This window comes from Tinamus guttatus, unplaced genomic scaffold (assembly GCF_059628265.1).
Source record: "Tinamus guttatus ecotype Peru unplaced genomic scaffold, ASM5962826v1 Tinamus_guttatus_pri_ptg000038l, whole genome shotgun sequence".
NCBI classification, from domain to species: Eukaryota; Metazoa; Chordata; class Aves; order Tinamiformes; family Tinamidae; genus Tinamus; species Tinamus guttatus.
This window is the reverse complement of record NW_028288572.1, coordinates 1908757-1929280: the sequence shown is the minus strand read 5'-3', so window position 1 is coordinate 1929280 and position 20524 is coordinate 1908757. Positions and strand designations below refer to the sequence as shown.

The 20524-nt window shown below is 38.4% G+C and overlaps 1 protein-coding gene across 1 annotated transcript in view; it reads right to left on the bottom strand.

Annotated features, from left to right (window-relative positions):
- The window catches only part of FAM135B (family with sequence similarity 135 member B), a 111440-nt gene extending 92581 nt beyond the window's left edge, over positions 1-18859 (bottom strand). The window contains exons 1-2 of the mRNA XM_088534756.1: positions 18837-18859; positions 5324-5403 (exon numbers count right to left, since the gene is read on the bottom strand). Of these exons, the coding sequence (XP_088390882.1) occupies positions 5324-5403; positions 18837-18859 (103 nt within the window). The remainder of the gene's footprint in view (positions 1-5323; positions 5404-18836) is intronic.
- Positions 18860-20524: the final 1665 nt, after the last annotated feature.

Genomic DNA, 20524 nt, shown 5'->3' with positions numbered 1-20524 from the left:
TCCTCCTGCATCTTTCTTCACTGATGTCAGTAGACTCCTGAGTTGGAGCAGGTGGACTCTTTTTTGTTAAAGCAATGAGAAGGAAACATAGTTATCTGGATGCCATTTGCTCACTGAGGTTATGTAAATGACTGCTCATTGTTTAGGGTAGTGATAAATGTTAAATGACTTACAAGGTTATTGCAAGGTCTAAAACTCATTGCCCAGGGAAGGAGACCTGTGACCTTCTCTGGTGCTTTAAAGCCCTTACCAATTCTGGACTTCTCCCCTGACTGGGAAATATGGTCCATTTGTTCTTCGTGTATTTTGTTTGGGATGTTGTTACAATATATTTATTGGGATGCTGTTATGATATTTCTCATATGCTATGAAAATCTCCTGAAGATTTTCATAGAGAAGTTTTTTTAGCTTTTTAATCCTTGATCTATTACCAAAGATCTGGATGGGAAGAGATTTGAGATGTGCACACAGAAACAGCTGAGAATGTCTTTGATTTCTTTCTGTGTTTTTCTGTGTTCAGGTTAACTTTCCTGTTTGCCTCTTGGAAGATCATGGGAATTAATTCCAGTTGGTGAACAACACTTAAAATTTCTGACCACCTCTCATGGTTCCACACTTAATGAGGGTTTCCAAAACAACTCATCCTCAGTAGTCACGATACTCCCACAATAAGGTCTCTTTTGGATATAATTCTTATTTATTATCAGGAATGCCTTATTTTATGTCTAAAAATACATATATTTCAGTTACTTTAATAGGCTTTGAAAACAAATTCACAGATTTGCTACAACAAGAAACCTTGTTCTTGCTTTTTTCATGCTTCAAAAGTAGTAAGCCTATCTTCACTTAATGGAGGCAGAAATTGCATTTCAAAAAGTTATTGAAACTAATGACTGCAATTTCATACTGTTCCACAAGTCACAGTGTATTTCTTCTTGCTCTAATGAGCAACAAACTGCAAATGAATGTTTTGACTACATTAAAAAGCAGTTTACAAGAAAAGACTTTCTTTAAATATCAAAGTAAAATTTCCTCACTGGGAATTTATTTGAGATTTCTAAACAGCAATTGAGAGCTAAGGGTCACTAGTTATCTATTAAAAACAGGAATAAAAACAGTTAGTCCATTAGGGAACATATCAGAAAGGTAAGTGACCCTTCAAATCAGGACTTAGGTATCAGGCAGATGTAGAATCAAAATAACTTGTACAGATTTAAAATTCAATTTATAGCAAAGCCATAGCAAAAGTATTTGAAATGCATGAGCATAAGCTGGTGTAGTAAGATGCAGGCAGACATTAAAGAAATGTTTTTCCTTCTTTGATATTCTCTTCTTCATTACACATCTCTTCTGTACAGCCCAATTTAAATCATAATAATTTTTTCTTATCACATAATGTCAGATATTCCATTTTATAAGAAAACATCAAATTATGTGTACAGGAAACATCTCTACATCACCAATCAAAACAGCGAATGCGTGATGGCTGTCACAGTTACTTTTTTTTTGGCTTATCTGATACAAATATTGCATCTCATTCCCCATGTCCTACACTAGGTAGCTGAAAAAAAAACAGAATTTCTTAAATCTTTTTGGCTTTCAGTACTCTTAGGCAACAGCCCAATTTAACTGACTAAAATTAGGTGCAACCTGTTACAATCTAATAAAGAACACTGACAGGTAATAATTTAGCTCCATTATTTCTTATTACCTGCAATTACATTTTCAGACCAACTTTTCAAAAATATTTGTCCTTTTGAAATGTTTTGAAAAATGGTAACACTACACTTTTGGATAAATGAAAGTAGAAAAACATAAATTTGGACACAAATCAATATGTCCTAAGTCATTTCTCTAGTTATATGTTATGCAAAGTAGTCTTTCCTTTAGTTATACCAAAAAATTTTCCTTGACCTTTAAGCTAATCAGGCAAGCTGCTATCCATACCAAAAATGAGAATGAGACATAGCAGGTCTAAAAACAGAGCTTATAATGGAAACTGATGGCAAATTTGACTAATAAGGGATGATTCTCTCTCCAAGCAGTAATGACTCCAGCTGGCGTTCATACTACTGCAACACACTGAAGAGAAAGTTCAGAATTATGCTTTCCTGCAGATTTGGCTTCAGTGGCAACTTCAATGAAATTCAGTCTAAGGTTCCTGCCTAAGTAATAATACTCCTCATATTTACCCCACAGAACGTTCTAAAGCAATCTTCAACTATATCACTGTGTGATCTGAGCTGCTAGGGTCCTTGTGGTAATGCAAGACAGATGATTTTGTACTGTTTCTCTACAGATAATTTTGCTTTAGAGATTTAACTCCATCCAAATTTGTGTATTTTTTATAACAAAAACTATGGTAACAATCGGATGGATTTTGTTTTAGGTGGTGCATGAAACCAAAGTAATGCAGTTAGTCTAAATTATTTTGGACTGGTATTTTATCTCCCACGGTTTTGACCCAAAAACTTGCATGCCTGTGGACCAACTGTTAAATAAAAAATCGTCATAGATGTGCTTTAAAGATAAGCTACGGTGGTCTTCCATCAGATCTACAGTTTGAAAACCACTAAGATGACTACATATTCATAACTCCTATAAATTCTTATCCCCGGGTTTATATGAGAGTCTAAAAGCTAATGGAAAACATTTAGTGTCTCATATACCAACTCAGCCAAGGAACTAATCATACAGATGTGCTGTTGTGAGATGCTGCACTGATGTTCCTGGCTCCTTTGGCTATTGGCGCATTGGTCAGGCAGATTCAGCTCATGGCTTGTCCCAGGTGAACATCACCACACCAGGATTTTAACAAGCCATGCTGCAGAAGAGTACCAGGAATGAGTCCCATAAATCCACTTACAAAGGCATTTATAGAGTTCGACTTTAAGATACATCTGTGTTAGCTATGCACCGTGGAATTGATGCTGAGACTGATGAAGTATGTGCCATTATGAGCTGCATAAGAAGAGCAAAGAGCATAATTTGTTCTTTAAGCCAGACGCAGGCTTCATCAGTCATGATGTCTATTCAAAGACAGGAGCTAAATTCCTCGGAGGCTGAAGGACCAGTATGAGGTAATGTAGATTGCCTGTGTAACCAGCCTCTTTCTCTCCTCCCTTTTAACTGCTGAGCAGCTCAGACAATCACCAGTCTCTTTTTGTTTTTGAAGAAGCCCACCAAACTAATAAGGCTTAGGACTATTAATAAAAATTCTCTGTGTATATACGTATGCATATGCATATAATTACGGACATATATATATATATACACATATGCAAGTATGTATATACACCCTACATGATTCATTTAAGTTCATATAGCGTGAGTCAACACAGTCTAAAGTGCAGTTCCTGTAAGCTGGTTCACCAAGCCATAGAAACTACTGGTACCCAGAACAGCTGCAACTGGGATATGCCTCATTCTTTTCCCTATATGTGGAAAACCTAGTAGGTTGGCATAGCTCCCTGCATATATATCTATCCTGTCCATGCATGGAGTCCTTGTCCTTCAGACATGGCTAACAAATACTATGAGAATGCCTGAAAGAAGCTTTAGCACTCCTATGATGAATTCTCAAAAATTAAGCTTTTCTACTTCTGCAGCTCAAAACACCTCATAGGAAGCAAACTATGCATTACTAATTCCATGAGTTCCCATGCTTTTAACTGGAGGTCCAGCAAAATTTAGTAAAAATAAAAAGCCACAGGCACTGGAAGAGAGACATGACCTCTTGTTAATTTATGTATTTGCATGTTTTATATATTTTACTATGACATTTATGTACAGATTGCACTGTATAAATTTACATAATTATTTCTTAAAAAAAAAAAAAAGCAAATACTTAGTTCTGAATGATGATAACAGACTGTTAAGGAAAAGATTAAAAACACTTCCTTTAAACCAAACTCATGAATCCTACAAATTTTGTAGTCATCGTTTTGGAGAGGTAGGATAATTCACTCTGGTTTTGTAGCAATTCTGTTTCGTTGGGTGTACAGTTTAATTATTCTTTGCCTGGTCTATCCTTAGACTAAGAAAGATCAGTGGCATGAGAACAGAAGGAATGTTACAGACTGGCTTGATGCTCAGTGCCATTAAATGATGCTCGCTCACAGGCCTACGAAATCAATTAAGAAGCACTTGCAAAGACAGCCAAGGGAAAAAAAAAATCTGTTTAAAGTCTTAACAGCTTAAATACCCCCGTCTTGATGTTAGCCCTATAAAGCTATTAGGCGCCTGCCTAAATTGCATTAGCATTAGGCTAATCAGCTGCTAACCTGGCAACTACTCTGTCAGCTTTGCCTCTCCTCCTCTTCACGTTTTCGTGTGGATCATTGCAAGAAGGGAGACAGGATATCCAAATAAAGAACAAAAAAACAAAAAGTCCTGCTTTCAGACATGTGGAAATGTTAGGAACAAGGCAACACTGACCTAGATAAAAAGCGAATGAGGAAAATACCTGAGTCTGTTCCTTGAATTATAGAGTAATTTGTCGTTTCACTGCAGAATAGAGTTGGAACTTTTTTTTTTTTTCCTAGAAAGTAAAGTTCTAGGTATACTCATGGTGAAAGCATTTCAGTAGTCCTATACTGTCTATGCCAGAAATTACTAGAAATTGAGGATGTTTCCAGAGAACAACAGAGCTCCAGCAGCTCAGGGTATTCTGAGTTTGTAAAGCGTATTTATACTGGAATGGAATGAAAATAGTTTTCTTAGCCCTCTGCAGGTTTTTGTATTAAAAGATTTTCTGAACCTGGACTTGACCAAAGATAATTTGACTTTTTTTCTGATTTTTTTTTCTGATTTTGTTTTCTATATTTTATATTCTCGTTAATGGAAAAAAAACATTTTTCAGATTGAAAAATCAATTACATTAAGAAAGAGAAACTGAAATGCACCAAAAATCTTGAATAGCAATATTTCAAACATAACAACAATCAATCTAAAAAAAAAAAGGAGTATCCAAGTTCCTAGCTCACTAATATTGCTCTCCCTTTTCTCTCTTCCTCCGTGAATGGTATTTACTTAAAATGACTCTCTTAGTGAAAACTTCTCTACATTGAAACAATTCACTTAACACTGAAACAATTTCCATCCACAAATCACTTGGTATTATCAAGGTAAGTCTCATATTAGAGAGATTGCTTGCAGATAAGCTGGTATTCCATTGGTTTTACAGCAGTAATTACCCAAAAGAGAAGGGCATTTTACAAGGACTTCCAGGGTCCTTCCTGCTGTTCCTCCTGCCATACACCCACACTCCTACTTTTTCTTTCCTCACCTCCAGTCATGCCACATCCCTCAGGGACTTCCTTACCTGTCTGTCCCGCAATCGTCGCAAACAGTCTGTGCGGAATCCTGGATGGTATTTTCAGTCCAACTCTTATCTGGTAATACCTGAACAGAAAGAATTAAGAATTACATTTTATTGCACAGATAACCACTTTATCTAAACTAAAACTCTGGAAAAAAATGCCCTGGGTGCCCAAGCTCAAACAGAGGTGGGAAGGAGAATAGACATTCTTTTAAATAAAGCAAAATGATGCTGATTTTAATAAAGGTCCTCCTGTTTTACTACAGGTTGAATGAGCCTGGAGTCTTGACAAGTGAGTAATTAAGAATATGAAAAGTTTTTGGATTCTTGTAGGAAAACAAACAAACAAAAAAAGAGAGAGGGAAAAAAATCGATAGTTAAAGTCACTGAGGTCAGAAAATTCAATACCATATAAAGAAAGGGGAAACGCCTATGGAAATAAACCAAAAGTATTAACCTCATATCCATGAAAATTCAACTTATGCATAAAGATTACCATTTTTCTACTCCATACTGAGAACTTCATATTGCAGAAATGTACCAATTAGCATAAATCACATCTTGGCCAGTTATACAGTGGAATATAGAAAAAGAAAACATCAATAGTTTAATCAGCTCAAGTTATAAGTACTTCAGATTTCTCCAGAAAGCTTAAGAATATATTCTTAATATATTCTCAGTATAAACAGAGAAACAAGCAGGCCGCAGTCCTCCTTCAACACTATTTTTGTGAATGTAAGAATAAAATCCTTACTAAGGACAAAATACTGGATAAGTCAAGAGAGATTCGAACCAGTGCCAGGGAAGGCCCTAATAACAATGTAGAATCTCTGACTTAAGGCCATTGCTCCTAAGCTGGTACAAAAAAGAATTATTCTTAAAGACCCTTTGTATTTTCCTTACAATTCCATATTGTACTGACAAAAATGCCCTGCTTGGGCTATTTACACAATCCAAACATTTTCAAGTTGCATAATATGAAGCACAAAGGCAGATTATCACAGCAGAAGAATAGGACAGTGTTGGGTGTGTAGACGTTAATAACATTATACTTCATATCACTTCTAGCTCAGCTTCTTGCTACAGTTCAATTATTGTACCAAGTTGATGTGCTTAGATGTACAATTTTTACTTGGAAAATAAAATCCTTTAACTGCCTGACTGCTTCTTATAGATTTTTTTTGCTGCTTCAAAATACAAACATGAAGTACGCTGGAAACAAAGAAGGAATATTCAGTTAGAGGCAGAAATGCACATTCCTACTGTGTCATTTGTGTCTTCTGCTTTGAGACTCCAATCTAGACTCCACTGTACAGTCTTTCCTGAAATCATCCAGTTACTCCTGATCTCCTTTCAGCCTTACCATTCTGAAAGGCAGTTCACCATTTTAAAAGAGTATCCTGCACTACATTTTATCAAACCAGCCAAACTGGCTAGGAGCAATAACACGACGCAACTACTACTTCATCTTATTTTAACTTTTCTTTGTTTGTGCCCTTAGTTTTGACAAATTCATCTGAATACCAGAGATATTCTGGACATTGTAAAATGGCATCTTCTGTGTGCCTACAATGTTTAAGTGCTCCATACAAAAGCAATATGTAGAAATTTAAATTAAAGCAGATGTAGAAACTTAAGAAACATGGAAGCTGTGAAGATGTTTCCATTTCACATTTGTTTCACGTGTTATATATTCCTTAGAAATCATGCAAGTGTTCAAATACAGTTTTAAATTTAAAGCCTGAGAAACACTCCGTGTCCGTACATTCCTCTTCTCACATAAAAAAGTCATGAGAAAGTTAACAAATAAAAGAAGCCAAAGAAAGGCACATCTCTCATAGCAAGACTGTCTTGTCTTCTTGCAGAAAAGGTGGTTTCTTCAGATCCTTGCTGAGGTCAAAGGCTGTCAATAAAATGATTCCTGAAACTGATTATGTCTGCAATATTGAGTAATGCTGCTATAAATGTCCTGCATGTTTTATAAATGACTACATATGTTCTCACTCTTACCAAAAAGACAGTGACACAACGCAGTTGCTACTATGCAACTTATTGTAGGTTGTTTATATTTAATCATGAGTATACTTTTCCATATTTGTCACCAAGAAGAATTAGCATTGGAAATAGCTGAAGAATAAAACAGTTTTGGCACACAGTTGTTACTCACAGTACAACTCTAAATCACCTGGATGGCCATCTTTGCCTCTTGTTAATGACAGATTAGTCAAGTGTAGTCTTCTACACCTCCCAAAAGCACAAATGAAAAGCAAGATCCAGGAGGAGGACAACAACTATGAGGTCAATAAAATTAAAAAGGATCGATAAATAACTGCATTTTAAAATAGGAGTGATCAGCCAGCCCCAGATGATGTTCATTCAAGACACCCTCTTTGTACAACTCTGTCAACAAGAGCTGTTTGGTTTGCTTGAATTTAGGTGTTCACAGAATCATAGAATCATAGAATCGTTAAGGTTGGAAGGGACCTCTAGAGGTCATCTAGTCCAACCCGCCCTGCACACGCAGGGTCACCTAGAGCACGTGGCACAGGACTGCATCCAAGCGGGTTTTGAAGACCTCCAGAGAAGGAGACTCCACAACCTCTCTGGGCAGCCTGTTCCAGTGCTCTGTCACCCTCACTGATAAGAAATTTTTCCTTAAGTTCCTGTGGAACTTTTGGTGCTTCAGTTTGTGGCCATTACCTCTAGTTCTGTCAGTGGCCACCACTGAAAAGAGGCCAGCACCATCCTCCTCACTCCCTCCCTTGAGGTACTTATAGACACCTATTAAATCCCCTCTCAGCCTTCTCTTCTCCAGGCTGAACAGGCCCAGCTCCCTCAGCCTCTCCTCATAGGGCAGATGTTCCAGGCCCCTGATCATCCTTGTAGCCCTGCGCTGGACTCTCTCCAGCAGCTCCACATCCATCTTGTACTGTGGGGCCCAGAACTGGACACAGTACTCGAAATGTGGGCTCACCAGGGTTGAGTGTTGACTGGGTAGGAGCAGCAGCAGTCTCTTTGCTAGAGAAGTGACAATGTCATTTTTCTGACTTTCCAAGACCGTTCACCCTTATCTCTTATCACAGAAAGGTGAGTTCTGTATCTTTTCCTGCTCCTGATACCAAAAGATCTGTCCTGTATAACATACAAGCAAACAGAAATAATCTTGATATGGATCATCCAGGAATTAGATATATTCTTCCAAAAAAAGGTTCAGAGAGAGGTCCTACATTCAGAGGATGCAAGAGGGTCTGAATGATCCTGTGCTTCAAAATCTGTGCAACTGTGCATATGTGTTCATTGTAGTGCCTCACACTATGAGTTACTGTCACTGTTGGGTAATTAAGTTAATGTTAGAGAAGGACTGTGAACTAGCAAAAAGTTAAATTAAAAATGAATTTGAAACAGAAATGTTCAAAATTTACCAGTGGTATTGCTTTTAAAACTAAATAATTTACCTGAAATGCTTTGAAAACAAATAATTTTTCAATGAATAGTTTCAGGTAAAATATTAAAAATAGCTCTAAGGGAGATTATCAATATCACAGAGAGCAGAGGATTCACTTGGCTAGAAAGATATAAGGACACTCCCATTTGAGTTTTGCCAGACCTCATGCTGTCCAGTTAAAGCAGACAACCTCCAGACAGGAAACTGAACAAATTCCATTACCTGTATTTCTATTGCCTAAGCCACGTATTGATATTTAAATTATAATACAGGCAAATATTGTCCATTCCTCCCCAGTACTTCTGTTGTTTTGTAGGCAAGGAGGAAATGTCAAATAGTGACTTTAAATCTAATCAAAAAAATAAAAATGAAGATACCTGTTCCCTCACTGTAAAAAATGGAATGATACCTTATAATAGTTTCAGCATTACTCAAGACAATTTTCCTGATGAAAATACAGGCCATTGCAAGATGCACTTTTTTTTTTTTTTTTCAATAGCAAACCTAGATTAATACCTCTGCTTCCTCACATCACTACTCCACATAACCTCTCTCGGTAGTCCCCATACAAGTATTAGTGAGACCAAGGAGTAAAACAGATTCAGTTAGTAATTATGAGAGCAAATAATAAAAAATCCTTTCATCAGAACCTCTGATTGCAACCACACTGTTACATGATTGAATGAATGCTGTGGTCAGTCCTTGCTAACTGGTGGGTAGATGGAAAAACATCTTTCATGCTGGCATGTGCTAAGATCACTCTCGCTATTAGAGCAAGGTACTCTGTTTGACCTGGAAAGGGGATAAATAATGCTGAGAATCAAGAGGTACAGTTGACTATGTAATGTTTCTGATTTTTCTTAGGATGAAGCATCTACTGTTAGTTCATCCAGAAGGACACTTCATAGGTCATCCCTATGCACAGCAGCCTCTTTCAATGTGCGCAGCAAGGAAAGGGTTCAGTTTGATGACCTGGGCTCTCCTAGAAGCCTGCTTGCATGTATCTGTGCTTGGCTCAACTGTGTCACCTGAGTGGACTTTTTGATATGCAGATGCTGGGACAGCTGAACTTCAAGGGTAGACTGCATTCTGGGTAGATAATTGCAGCGACGTGGCCTCTGCCACTTCTCTAGAAGCTGACACTATGTCATGGTCAGAGTCCTGCATTCACAGCCACACATTGCAGGCAGACAAGGGCTTGCTCTCCCCAGCCTTGGAGCCACCAAGAATGCTCTGAATAAGATTAGCATTGACATGGTGTCAATCTACTAACTGACTGAGAGGCAAGATACAGGACTTTCTCAGCACTGACCTAACTGCAAAGACAGTCAACCTCTAAGGTAATCAAATGTGTAAGGACTAGGTGCTGTCTGCATTTTGGGCTTGGGAAGAAATCCTACAGAGAAAGGGCTGCAGCTCCATCCAGTAAGTGCACATGTCCAGAATTATACTAGGAGTGAACAGAAAATCGATGGAGATGCAAAACAGGATCTGGAGATCAGAGAAGTCTACACCTAGAAAATGGAAAATCGCGCTGAAAGTGGAAAATCATTTGATGACTTTTACGAAGTCATCAAAATGGCGACCAACAGGAGGTCCCCAGCACATATGTGGAAAGAGAGGAAAGTGTTGGTAAAACTCAGCATCAATGGGATACTGCCCTCACAAAGGACATAAGAAATAAGGAGGAATCCAGAATAAAACCAGTCATTTTTCAGAAAGGAATAAATGAATTCCATGATGGGTTCCTGAGTGTGGCTGCAGAAAGATGCAAGGCTTTTAGACCAAATTCTGAAGGAAAGAACAAATTTGAAGCAAAAGAGAAATGCAATAAAATTCTTGTTTTACTGCAATTAGTCTAAGGGTGGCCTCTCAGAGTCAAGCTAGGTGGTTGCTCTCCTTGAGTAAACAGCAGAGAGATTTTTTTTAGACAAGAACTCATGTAGATTTCAGTAAAGTAAGGACACCATAGGAAACTGTCAGCTAATCTGGAGCTGGAGGAACAGACACTTTGAAGGGAAGATCAGGAAACAGCAAGCTGATTTTAAGAAAAGAACTAAAGGAATCCAGCACATTTAACTCAGTGAAATGCAAAGCAGTCAGATCCCCTCCCTATCAAAAATACACTATGAGTAAAAATATCAGGAAGGAAGAAGAGTAAGGTATGAGAAAGCACAACATTGGCACAAGAACAACCACATCTGTTCATGAATAAATGCAATTTATAAATAAGAAGCTGTAGTTGGAAAAGGAGCAAGACTGTTAAACAGTTTCCTAATAGAAACTGGGATGAAAACTTATTTTGCTTTTAGGAGAAGCTCAGTAAATTTTTGAATTATTTATAGGACAGGGATCCTTCTTGGTAGTGGAATGAATGTTACTTATCTTGGCAACCCATGCCAGTCCTAGCCCTAGTGAGAAACTTACCTACAGGGCTGATATTAAAGCCAATGCGCTGGGTCACAGAATCCCAGAAGGACTGAGGTTGGAAAGGACCTCTGCAGATCATCTAGTCCAAACCCTTGCTCAAGCAGGTCACCTAAAGCTTCTAAAAGACCCTTTCCAGACAGCTTACAAATATCTCCAAGGATGATGACTCCACAGCCTCTCTGGGCAACGTGAGTGACAGATTTGTCTTATTTGCTTCTATGAAGGAGGGAGCTAATCGAATGTTTCGGTCTCTCAGTGCTGTGGTGATCAGACCTCTGCTCAGGAGCACCAAAATCACACTCAAATGCTGTCTGCTTGCCTTATGCTCAGGCAGGTGGCCGAGGTTTTGGTGCTGTCTTTGTTAATTAGTATTGCATTCAAATTCACAGAGGAAATTGTTGGTTTTAGAATAACAAGTTTCATGGTGTCATTTTTGGTGCATACACCACACCACATAGCAATCCCTGATTCCAAAGGTTTTATAGCCAAAAGAGCAGGAAAAAGACACAGCAAGGATGAGCACTAGCACCACCTGTCATGAATAATTCAGACTCCATCCTCACCTGGCTTCCTCCTCCCTCTGATTATTGCTCCAGCAGGGAAATTAAGAATTATTCATGCATTAACACTATCATGACTGCTAAAGAAGCTCAGATAAGTTTTGCTTTTTGTACCAAGGATAGATTTTTCCCCCAGCAGCCCATGCCAGCAAAACTTTTTAACTGAATTTCAGCTTCCGCTGTGAAGCTGAGACAGCACCATTTTTTGAAAGGCAACAAGGAAGAAACCTTGTAGGCAAGAAAAAAAAGTCAGCTTCTCCACGAAAACAATCTGAAAACTCTGTACAAGAAGTCACCTAATTGGTCAGGAATGGAGTTTGAATTCAGAGTTTTAGGCTGGAAAAAAAAAAAAAAAAAACATCTCTGGAAACATTAGAAGGCCACACTAGCCTGTGTTGATGATCCCCAGAAGAGGATGCCCAAGTGTGACGCCATGTGAGAGCTAGAGCAATCAACAATGTGCTCTATAATAGTTTAAGGGCCAGAGGGAATAACAATGATCATCCAGGCTAATACTCTGAACAGCAGTGCAGCTATCACTGACACCAGCAAACAGCCAAACAAGCTTTCTTACACAGATACCGAGTGCTAAAACTCTTTTTTTTTAAAAAAAAAAAAAAAAAAAAAAGGCCTACCTTCTAATTATACTTACATTGAAAAAATGAAAAATACTAAGCAATACCTTTTTTTTTTTGCTGTCTGGAAGATATAGGAATATTGGGCAAAGGAAGCAATATAGAGCACTATGGGTTTTTTGTTTGTTTGTTTTCCCTTTAATGAGAAAAATCAGGGCTAAAAACTGTAACTGTAACCTTCCATCAAGCCAAAGGAATTTTTCCTTCCCCATGGTCGTAACGTTTTAAGTTACATACCTGAAAAAAGTCCATACAAATTTCACCCCTTTTGTGTTATTCTGCAGACTTATAAGGCACACAGTTCAAGAACCTGGGCACAGTACTAGCCTATCCCCTGTAATTTTACTGCCTATTTTGCATATAGATATTTTTGGGGTACTGTACTGTGTAGAAGAGAGAAGTGGATGGATCAATGTGATACAAATTTGACATCTAATACTGAAGGCAGAGAGACAGATCAGATAGTATTACATAGCACACAGATGATACCACTCTATGAAGAAGCAAGATGTACAATGCATATATGCAGGAGGAAGCCCTCAGGCCCACAATGCCTTGACCACAAAATGCTCCAAAAAAAATAAAAAAAGAAAAACATAAAGAATATATACACCAAGGTAAAAAAATGCATATAAAGTATATTGTTCAGTGAAGGCTGAAAAAAATTAAATAGTCCATTTATAGTCTAATGCACACAAGGTTTCCCTTTATACAAATATTTTCCTTTGTGAAGCAGAGTATTTCATGTTGCAACCAAGGAGTTTGTCACCACGCCACAAAGAACCAGATGCAAAGAGACAGTTTGAACTCAACTGTCTTTGCAAGAACTAGAAATAAGCTGATTCAGAGAAGAATATGAGGCAGATTAGCACAAAGCTCCTCCTAATTATTCTAAATGTTATATTGCTTTTTAAAGGGATAATAATTCATATTCTGTTGTATTCTGAGTTGTTTCGAGTATAAAAAATACAGATATCTCAAATGTAAGCTTTGAAAAAGGCAAAAATTGAAAAATGCAAACCATTTTATTTCTGTGATATTTCTTGAGAACCTCCATACATCTATGTGCACTTTGACAAAGATCTATTTTCAATGAAATACTATTCCCAAAAGCCTTCCTAACAACTCAGCTCTATCATTGTCTCCTAGAAGGGTGTGAAAGAGCTCTGAGAAAGAGTTGAGAGCATGAGGCACAGGAGCTATCCGCAGGCAGTAGGTGGTTGTTCCTACTGTTGTTCTCACTGTTCCCACCATCAGCATTTTTCTTCCTACCTGTCTAGCAGCAGGAGGAACCTCCCTGACAGAACAGGACTCTGGGCTTTCCATGGCAGTCTGGACCCATTCTCACCTCCAACCTTTCCCTCCTTCTAGAAGCACAAAACTGGCACAGCAAGTGAGGGGAAGATTTGCCGTGGCCCTTGATGCTCAGCCTTTCACAGACATTCAGCAAAGTTTCCTGTCTCCCAGTATCCTCCACAGCTGCTCTGCCAGGCAGCAGCCCAACACGACTACTGGTGTTCACGTCTCCACAAACTCCAAATCAAGACTCCAGAACTCCACAATCATTCATCACATCCAGTTTCTAAGAATTTCACCCTAGATCTGTCTTCAGGCTCTTTAGCTTTTGATGAAAGTAAATCTAAGATTGAAAGGAAAAGAGGAAGAAAATTCATATCCTCATTGTTGTACAGGAACAAAAGTAGCCCTTGTCCTTAACTAAAAAGTGTAAGGAGGCTACTGAAAGCAAAGCATGCAGGCGCAAGGGAGTATGACCAAAGTGCATGCAATAAGAAGAAATCATTAAATTCTAAATTCTTGGCAGCGATCAAATTGGTTTTATTTCTAACAATAAATCCTGTCCAGCTCTGCAGACTCAAAAGATGCTTGGAGTCATTCATTCTCAACCAAGTAAATGGTGGGTAAGGGTTCTCAGCATCTTGCTGAAGGTGCTCAGTATATTCCAGGGTTAAATGCAGTTCAATATGTTTTGCACCCAGAACGTAGGGCTGGAAAGTCTTGACACAGACAAGACACAAACACCTTTGGCAAAAGAGCACTGCATTTAATAGGAGAGCACCTTTACTCAGGTGCTTTGCTGAATCAAAGTCTTATGCTTGGCATTTGATGCATTTGAGGCTAGGTTTTCATTTGGATGCAGGCAAACCACAGCCTTGATCATTTTTGTGCTTCTAACTTCTTACACCTTTTCATCAGATCACCTCATCTCCGCAGCAGTTTTCAACCCTAAAAGGCCATAAAAGTTTGAGCCTCTGCATCCCCACAGCTCTCCAAAAATTACACCAGCAAGCTCTCTTTACATCTCCTTTTATGCTCACCTCAGGGGCTCTTGCACTTTCCTGCCCACCAAGGTAGTGATGCTGCTTTTCCTTTGGTCCCAAGTCTATCCTCTTAAAGCAGTTTGCCCTTTATTTCCCCTTCAAACTGCATAGCAAAGCAGGGGTGAAGAGGGGAAGGCAGGGGAGGCAGTAGGATGGCAAAATAGCAGAACAAAAGTGAGAGAAATGTACTCTATTTGGGGAAAAGAGAGACAGAGAAAAGAAAGAGCAGAAAAATTAGACCTGTAATAAGGATACCAGGATTCCCTTGCCTCAAAGGGAATGAAAATCTTGGCAGCATGACTTAATTAATCTTGCCATTAATTAGTAATGATTTCAATCTATTCTCAAATTATACAAGCAGTTACAGGTGAAGGGATTTTATGCTTTCTAGCTGAAGCATCTGAAATATCTCGCACCAAGATAATCTTGGAAAGGTAAGCAACCCCTAACTGCTCTGTATGCAAACATGGGATAACATATAGCAATTATTTAACAGATATAAAAGGTGCTGAATAATCCAGAAAATCTTTTTTATTATTATTAAATCAAAATTTTACACTGTATTTGTTTTGTTTTGTTTTATGGAATAAGATGTACAATCAGACAAATGTGATGTCTCATGACAGTCCTAAAATGTTTCTGTAAGGTTTGTAGACTAAAATGAATACACAGGGTTTTGAATTTGAGGGTGGAAGGATGGGAGTACTTGGTTTCACTAAATTTTATAGAGTTTTTGATCCTGCTGCTTTATATAGGAGATAGCAAAAAAATGATAGCCAAGAAACGACTTCTGAGAAGCTGTTGTTTTAACATATGTAAGCCTTCCCATATTGTGATCCTCACACCTTTCCAGGAGACTGAGAGCTAAAGTGACTTGAGATGAGGATGTGTACCAACTGGGGACCTACTAGGTATGTCTAACCCAGCAGAGCAAGAAGGAATTTTCAAATCAATCACACTCTGGCTATTGTCCGATCTTGAATAAATACAAAACCTGAGCATCTGCCAGGCTCTGCTTTGGTTTCAAAGGAAGCATTCTCAGGAATGAAGGTGAGGCTGGCTGGGATGTTGTTCCCCAGATCCTCTCCTTTGCCTTCCTTAAAGATAGAGGTGACATTTTCTTCTAATTGTCATGAACCTCTTCTAATTGTCATTACTTCTCAAAGGTAAATGAGTGTGTCCTTGCAGTGACATTGGTGAGCTCCCTCAGTACTCATGGATGAATCTCATGAAGTCATATGGACTTATGTATTTACAATTTATTTACATTTTCCTTACCCTGATCCTAATCCACTGAAGGTAAATATATCTTGCCCTGGACTTTCTCACTGGTTTCAGAGGCCTGGGAGCTGAAGGTCAGACTTATTAATAAAGAATGAGGCAAAGAAGGCATTGCATACCTCCACCTTTTCCATGACCTCTATCATCAGAGCCCAATTCTCATCCAGCAGTGGGCCCATATTTTCCCTAGTCTTTTGCTGTCGATGTGCCTGTAGAAGACTTTCTTGCAGCCATTCACATCCCTTGCCAGATCCAACTCTAGACAGAATTTAGCCTTCCTAACCCCCAATTCTGCAGGCTCTAATGGTGTCTCTATATTCCTCTCATATGCTTTCATGTCCCATTTATGCTTTCATGTCCCATACAACTGCTTTTTACATTTGAGTTTGACAATGCAAACCTCCTGCTAGCTTTGCTTATTTTTCTGCTCCTCTGGATTCTTGTGATTGGAGAAGCTGGTCCTTAAAACTCAACCCGCTCTCCAGGTCCTCTCTTCTCTCCAGAACCATCTCCTATGGCTTTCTTCCAAGAAGGCCAATGCCTGTTCTCCTAAAGACTAGGGTTGTGATCCTGCTTTTGTTTGTTTATTTCCTTCATCTTAGGATCCTGAACTCCACCATCCCTCTCCCTGAAGACAAGGCTGTCCCCAGCCTTTATATCCCCAGTGAGTTCTTTCTTAAGTATGAGATCCAGCAGAGCATCCCTCCTCAACAGCTTCTCAAATATGTGTTTTAGTATGTGGTTATCAACACACTCCAGAAACCGCATGCAACCAGGCAAATTCCCAGAAGGGGCGAGAGAGGTACCCCCATAATTCTGTCCAGTAGGCACTTCCTTGCTTATTTGCATATGCTTGGAGTGGGCTCCTTCAGTCCTGTTTTTGTCCTTACTGTTTACATCATCCTAATTTTCTTCTGTAAAATACTAAGAACAAGTAAAAGTGACATATTCCATCTGATTCAGAAAACTTCTGGCTCACATGTGGGTTTCAGCTACATCTCCATAACCTAAAATGATATGGAAATGAAGACTAAACCTTTTTTTAATTTTTTCAAAATTAATTTAGAATTTTCATTGTCTTTGAAGACAGATCTGGAATGGAACCAGTGTAGGAAAACAAATGTGTTCCTCAAAAATAAATAATTAATTAAATTAATTAAAAATTTGTTCTTTAGAAACTATAATTTCCCAGAGAAAAATGAGTGCAAGCATTTTGGCACATTTCAGTTAAAACTAAGATACCTCAGGTGTGTTTGAGAGCAGAATTTTGTACTATTCTCTTTTGGACACTGCTTATTAGAATACATTACTGCCCCACTTTTTCCTGTTAAACAGAGTGGTTTTAAAATGGTTCTACGCTTCTGAAAATGATGTCCTCAGTTCAGACACAGTATTAGTATTAGCACTCATGAGATGTAGGTGCACCTTAGCACAAGGCTCCGTCTTATATCGTACAAATAAAGGAATAAAATATAAAAGTGGCAGCATTCTTTTTTTTTCCAATATTAAGACCTCAGAAGAGAATGAGAAACAGACACTCACACAAGAATTAGGAAACACAGACAGTTGTTAGGGTTTCATGAGTAAAACATGGAACATAAACAGCAGTTTTTATACAAATACAACATTAATTCTTTGATTAATTCCATTATAAATTTCTTCTAGGAACTACAAGTGGAATTTTTAGCAAAGGGGGAATTAGAACTTCAATGTCAGGCAGAAAACCACCACTGCATTTGCACTCTGCAGAGAGAAGTTTGGAAGTGGACCCTGAAAACCAGATGCACAGCAAACAGAACCCAACTAAGACTTTGTTGGAGGCAGCTGATATTAAAAACCAAAACAAATTCAAGCCCTTGAAAAATAGTTTTATAAAGAGTGGCAGTTGATGGATGAATAAGCTCTAGAAAGCAAATATGCATGTAATGATTTTTCACGGGAAATTCAGAAGCTGGAAGAACAGTTCAAAACAGAGTAAAATCACAGATTTCTGGTGTGCCCAGAGAATATGAGTACCAAGCAGAGCTAAAAGAGAAGATGGATGATTAAAATAAATCACTCTTAGAAAAGCATCAGCAACATCAAGAAAACACATCTCATGATAAAGTAGAGAAACCAGTGGCACAGATGCAGGAACTCCAGTGCATGGCATCAGTGAAGTCTCAAAAACTGTAAACTGCTTTCAACAACTGCAGCAAATGAAGAAAGTGGGAAAAAGAAAAAAAATAAAGATGAAGCACTGCAACAGCAGCAGTACAATAACCTGATTCAGATCTCTCTTCTACAGTCTAAATTGGATGATGCAAGGCCCAGTGCACCTACAGGAGGCTGCTCTGATCAGACATTGACGGAAGTTTTGCAAGCAGAGAAGGAAATAGGATAAAAGAGGCAGAGACAGCAAGCTTATTAGAAAAACTAGAGGAATATGCAGGTAAATGGATCAGAAAAAATGAGGAAATGTTGCAGCTGAACTTGCATCTAAAAATGAAAAAAAAGAAAAAACGTAAACATCAACAACTACTCAAGCACTTTCAGGATCAACCAGCTTCATTTAGAGAATGCATTCTTGATGGAGGATCTAGCAAAACTCCATATGAAGTTAAAAGTAATAGTGAAATGTCAGCTTTGTCAGCCCCACAAGCATTGTTGCAAGCAAGGATTCAACACACTGATCATTTCAATGAGCAGGTGAAGAGACTCCTTTATGGGCCAGGAACTATTTTGAACTGAATATCACAAGCAGCCTTGCTGTGATCAAGTACTAGCAGTGGATTGATCTCCCATTCCACAAGAAACCACTACTTCAGCATTTCTCTCCCATCTTACCTGAATTTGACAAGTTGACCCATTTTCCCCTAGAGAAAGGTATATGAGACAAGATATATAGCAAGGTATATGGAATAGAGTGAACTCCCGAACTTCTGCTCTTGGGAAGCAGAATCACTGCTTCTGTCTTGGAATAGAGCAGACTTGTCCCACAGAGCAAACTACTGGAATGGGAGGGGGGAAAGGATTGATCATCTCTTTTTCTAATGTTAAAAAAGGCCTTTCTATACCAGATAATATTTTGACAGTAAATTTGTGACAGCTGTAGATAAGATTGACTATTCTCTCTCAAGGTTTTGGAAAAATGCAAACCTTTAAAGAAGCTGCCTATGGCAGCTGTAAATGAGTGAAAGAACAGAATTCTTACATGTATTTCTATAGATGCATTTTTCCCTCATCAGGACTGTGGATGACAAAATCAGTACTCCCCCTTCCCTCAAGGAAATCCTCTTCTTCCTCCATTTCTACTTATTTTTTTCTCTTATTTACTTTTGCATCAAAATTTCTTTGCTACTCTTTCTCAGGAAATGGGTCATTTCTATTTCCACCCACTCTATCCACATAAATAAGTCTAATTAGAAAATGTGGGATCTTATCCAAATTTACCTATTTTCCTCACTGAACTGTTGGCAGCTCTCAAGGGATTTTTCCACTTCTTACAGGAAGAGTGAATACTCTCTTCTAAAAGTACACTCTGTGCTGGCACAAACCTGACAGCTCTGGAGATGGAAATCTTGTTTTCTGTAGAATGGATGCAGCATTGACAACTGCATTGCAACCTTCACAATGTTTTTGTCAGTAGGAGTTGTCTCTCCTTTGTGGTAACTCTTTATAGGGAAGTGAGAAGTCTATTCATTCCCAACTGCCTCATGAATCTCTTCTCTCTGCTAAAGCTCTGGTTTTACTTTTGAGCTAATGCCCAAAATGTTGATATTAATTACACGAGGATTCACAGAAAGTCATCTTTCATTAATTTCTCCTGGGGGAGGCAGGGGGGCAGGAATCACACTAGACAAAATATCAGAGCAAAAATGAACTATGCAAGGAGAAAGACAAATGATATGTCCATTTCAGCTGCTACAAAATGCCTCAAGTTTGTAACCACTTGAGCTTACATGAGTAAATTCTCCACAATGGCTACAAATCTGTTCTCGGTATTATATTCTAAATAGCTAGAAGCAAAACTCTCCCCTATCTTCCATCAAGATCCGCAAAACAAATGCCCTTCCAAATCACATCTGCTCAATCTAGATCTGCAGAGAAATCTTTAGGAGGAGCAAGTGATGCAACACTTTTCTGCATTTAATCTATAACCTAAGTAAGTTGCATGATACCCAGGTCCAGTTCCCAACCATGTCTGATATGATCCACATCTTTTATCATGTCTGTGCTTATCCATATGGTATTGTTTTCATTCCTGCTGAGGCTGTTCCTGTTTTCATGGAATAAAAATGTTAACTGGATGTCAGATCAGCACTGTATATTAAGCATTAACAAAAGAAAGAAGCAAAATTGATGATTCCACAGATATAAGTGAATTCATTTCATCACTGGGCTCTGCAGTTATATTTCCTTGTTTATCCAGCCCTACATCCCACTTCAGAACACAGCTACTCACATAACCAGTTTAATCCATTCTTTATATATGAGGTAAATGTGCCTAAAATGGACTTTTGGAGTCCAATGTG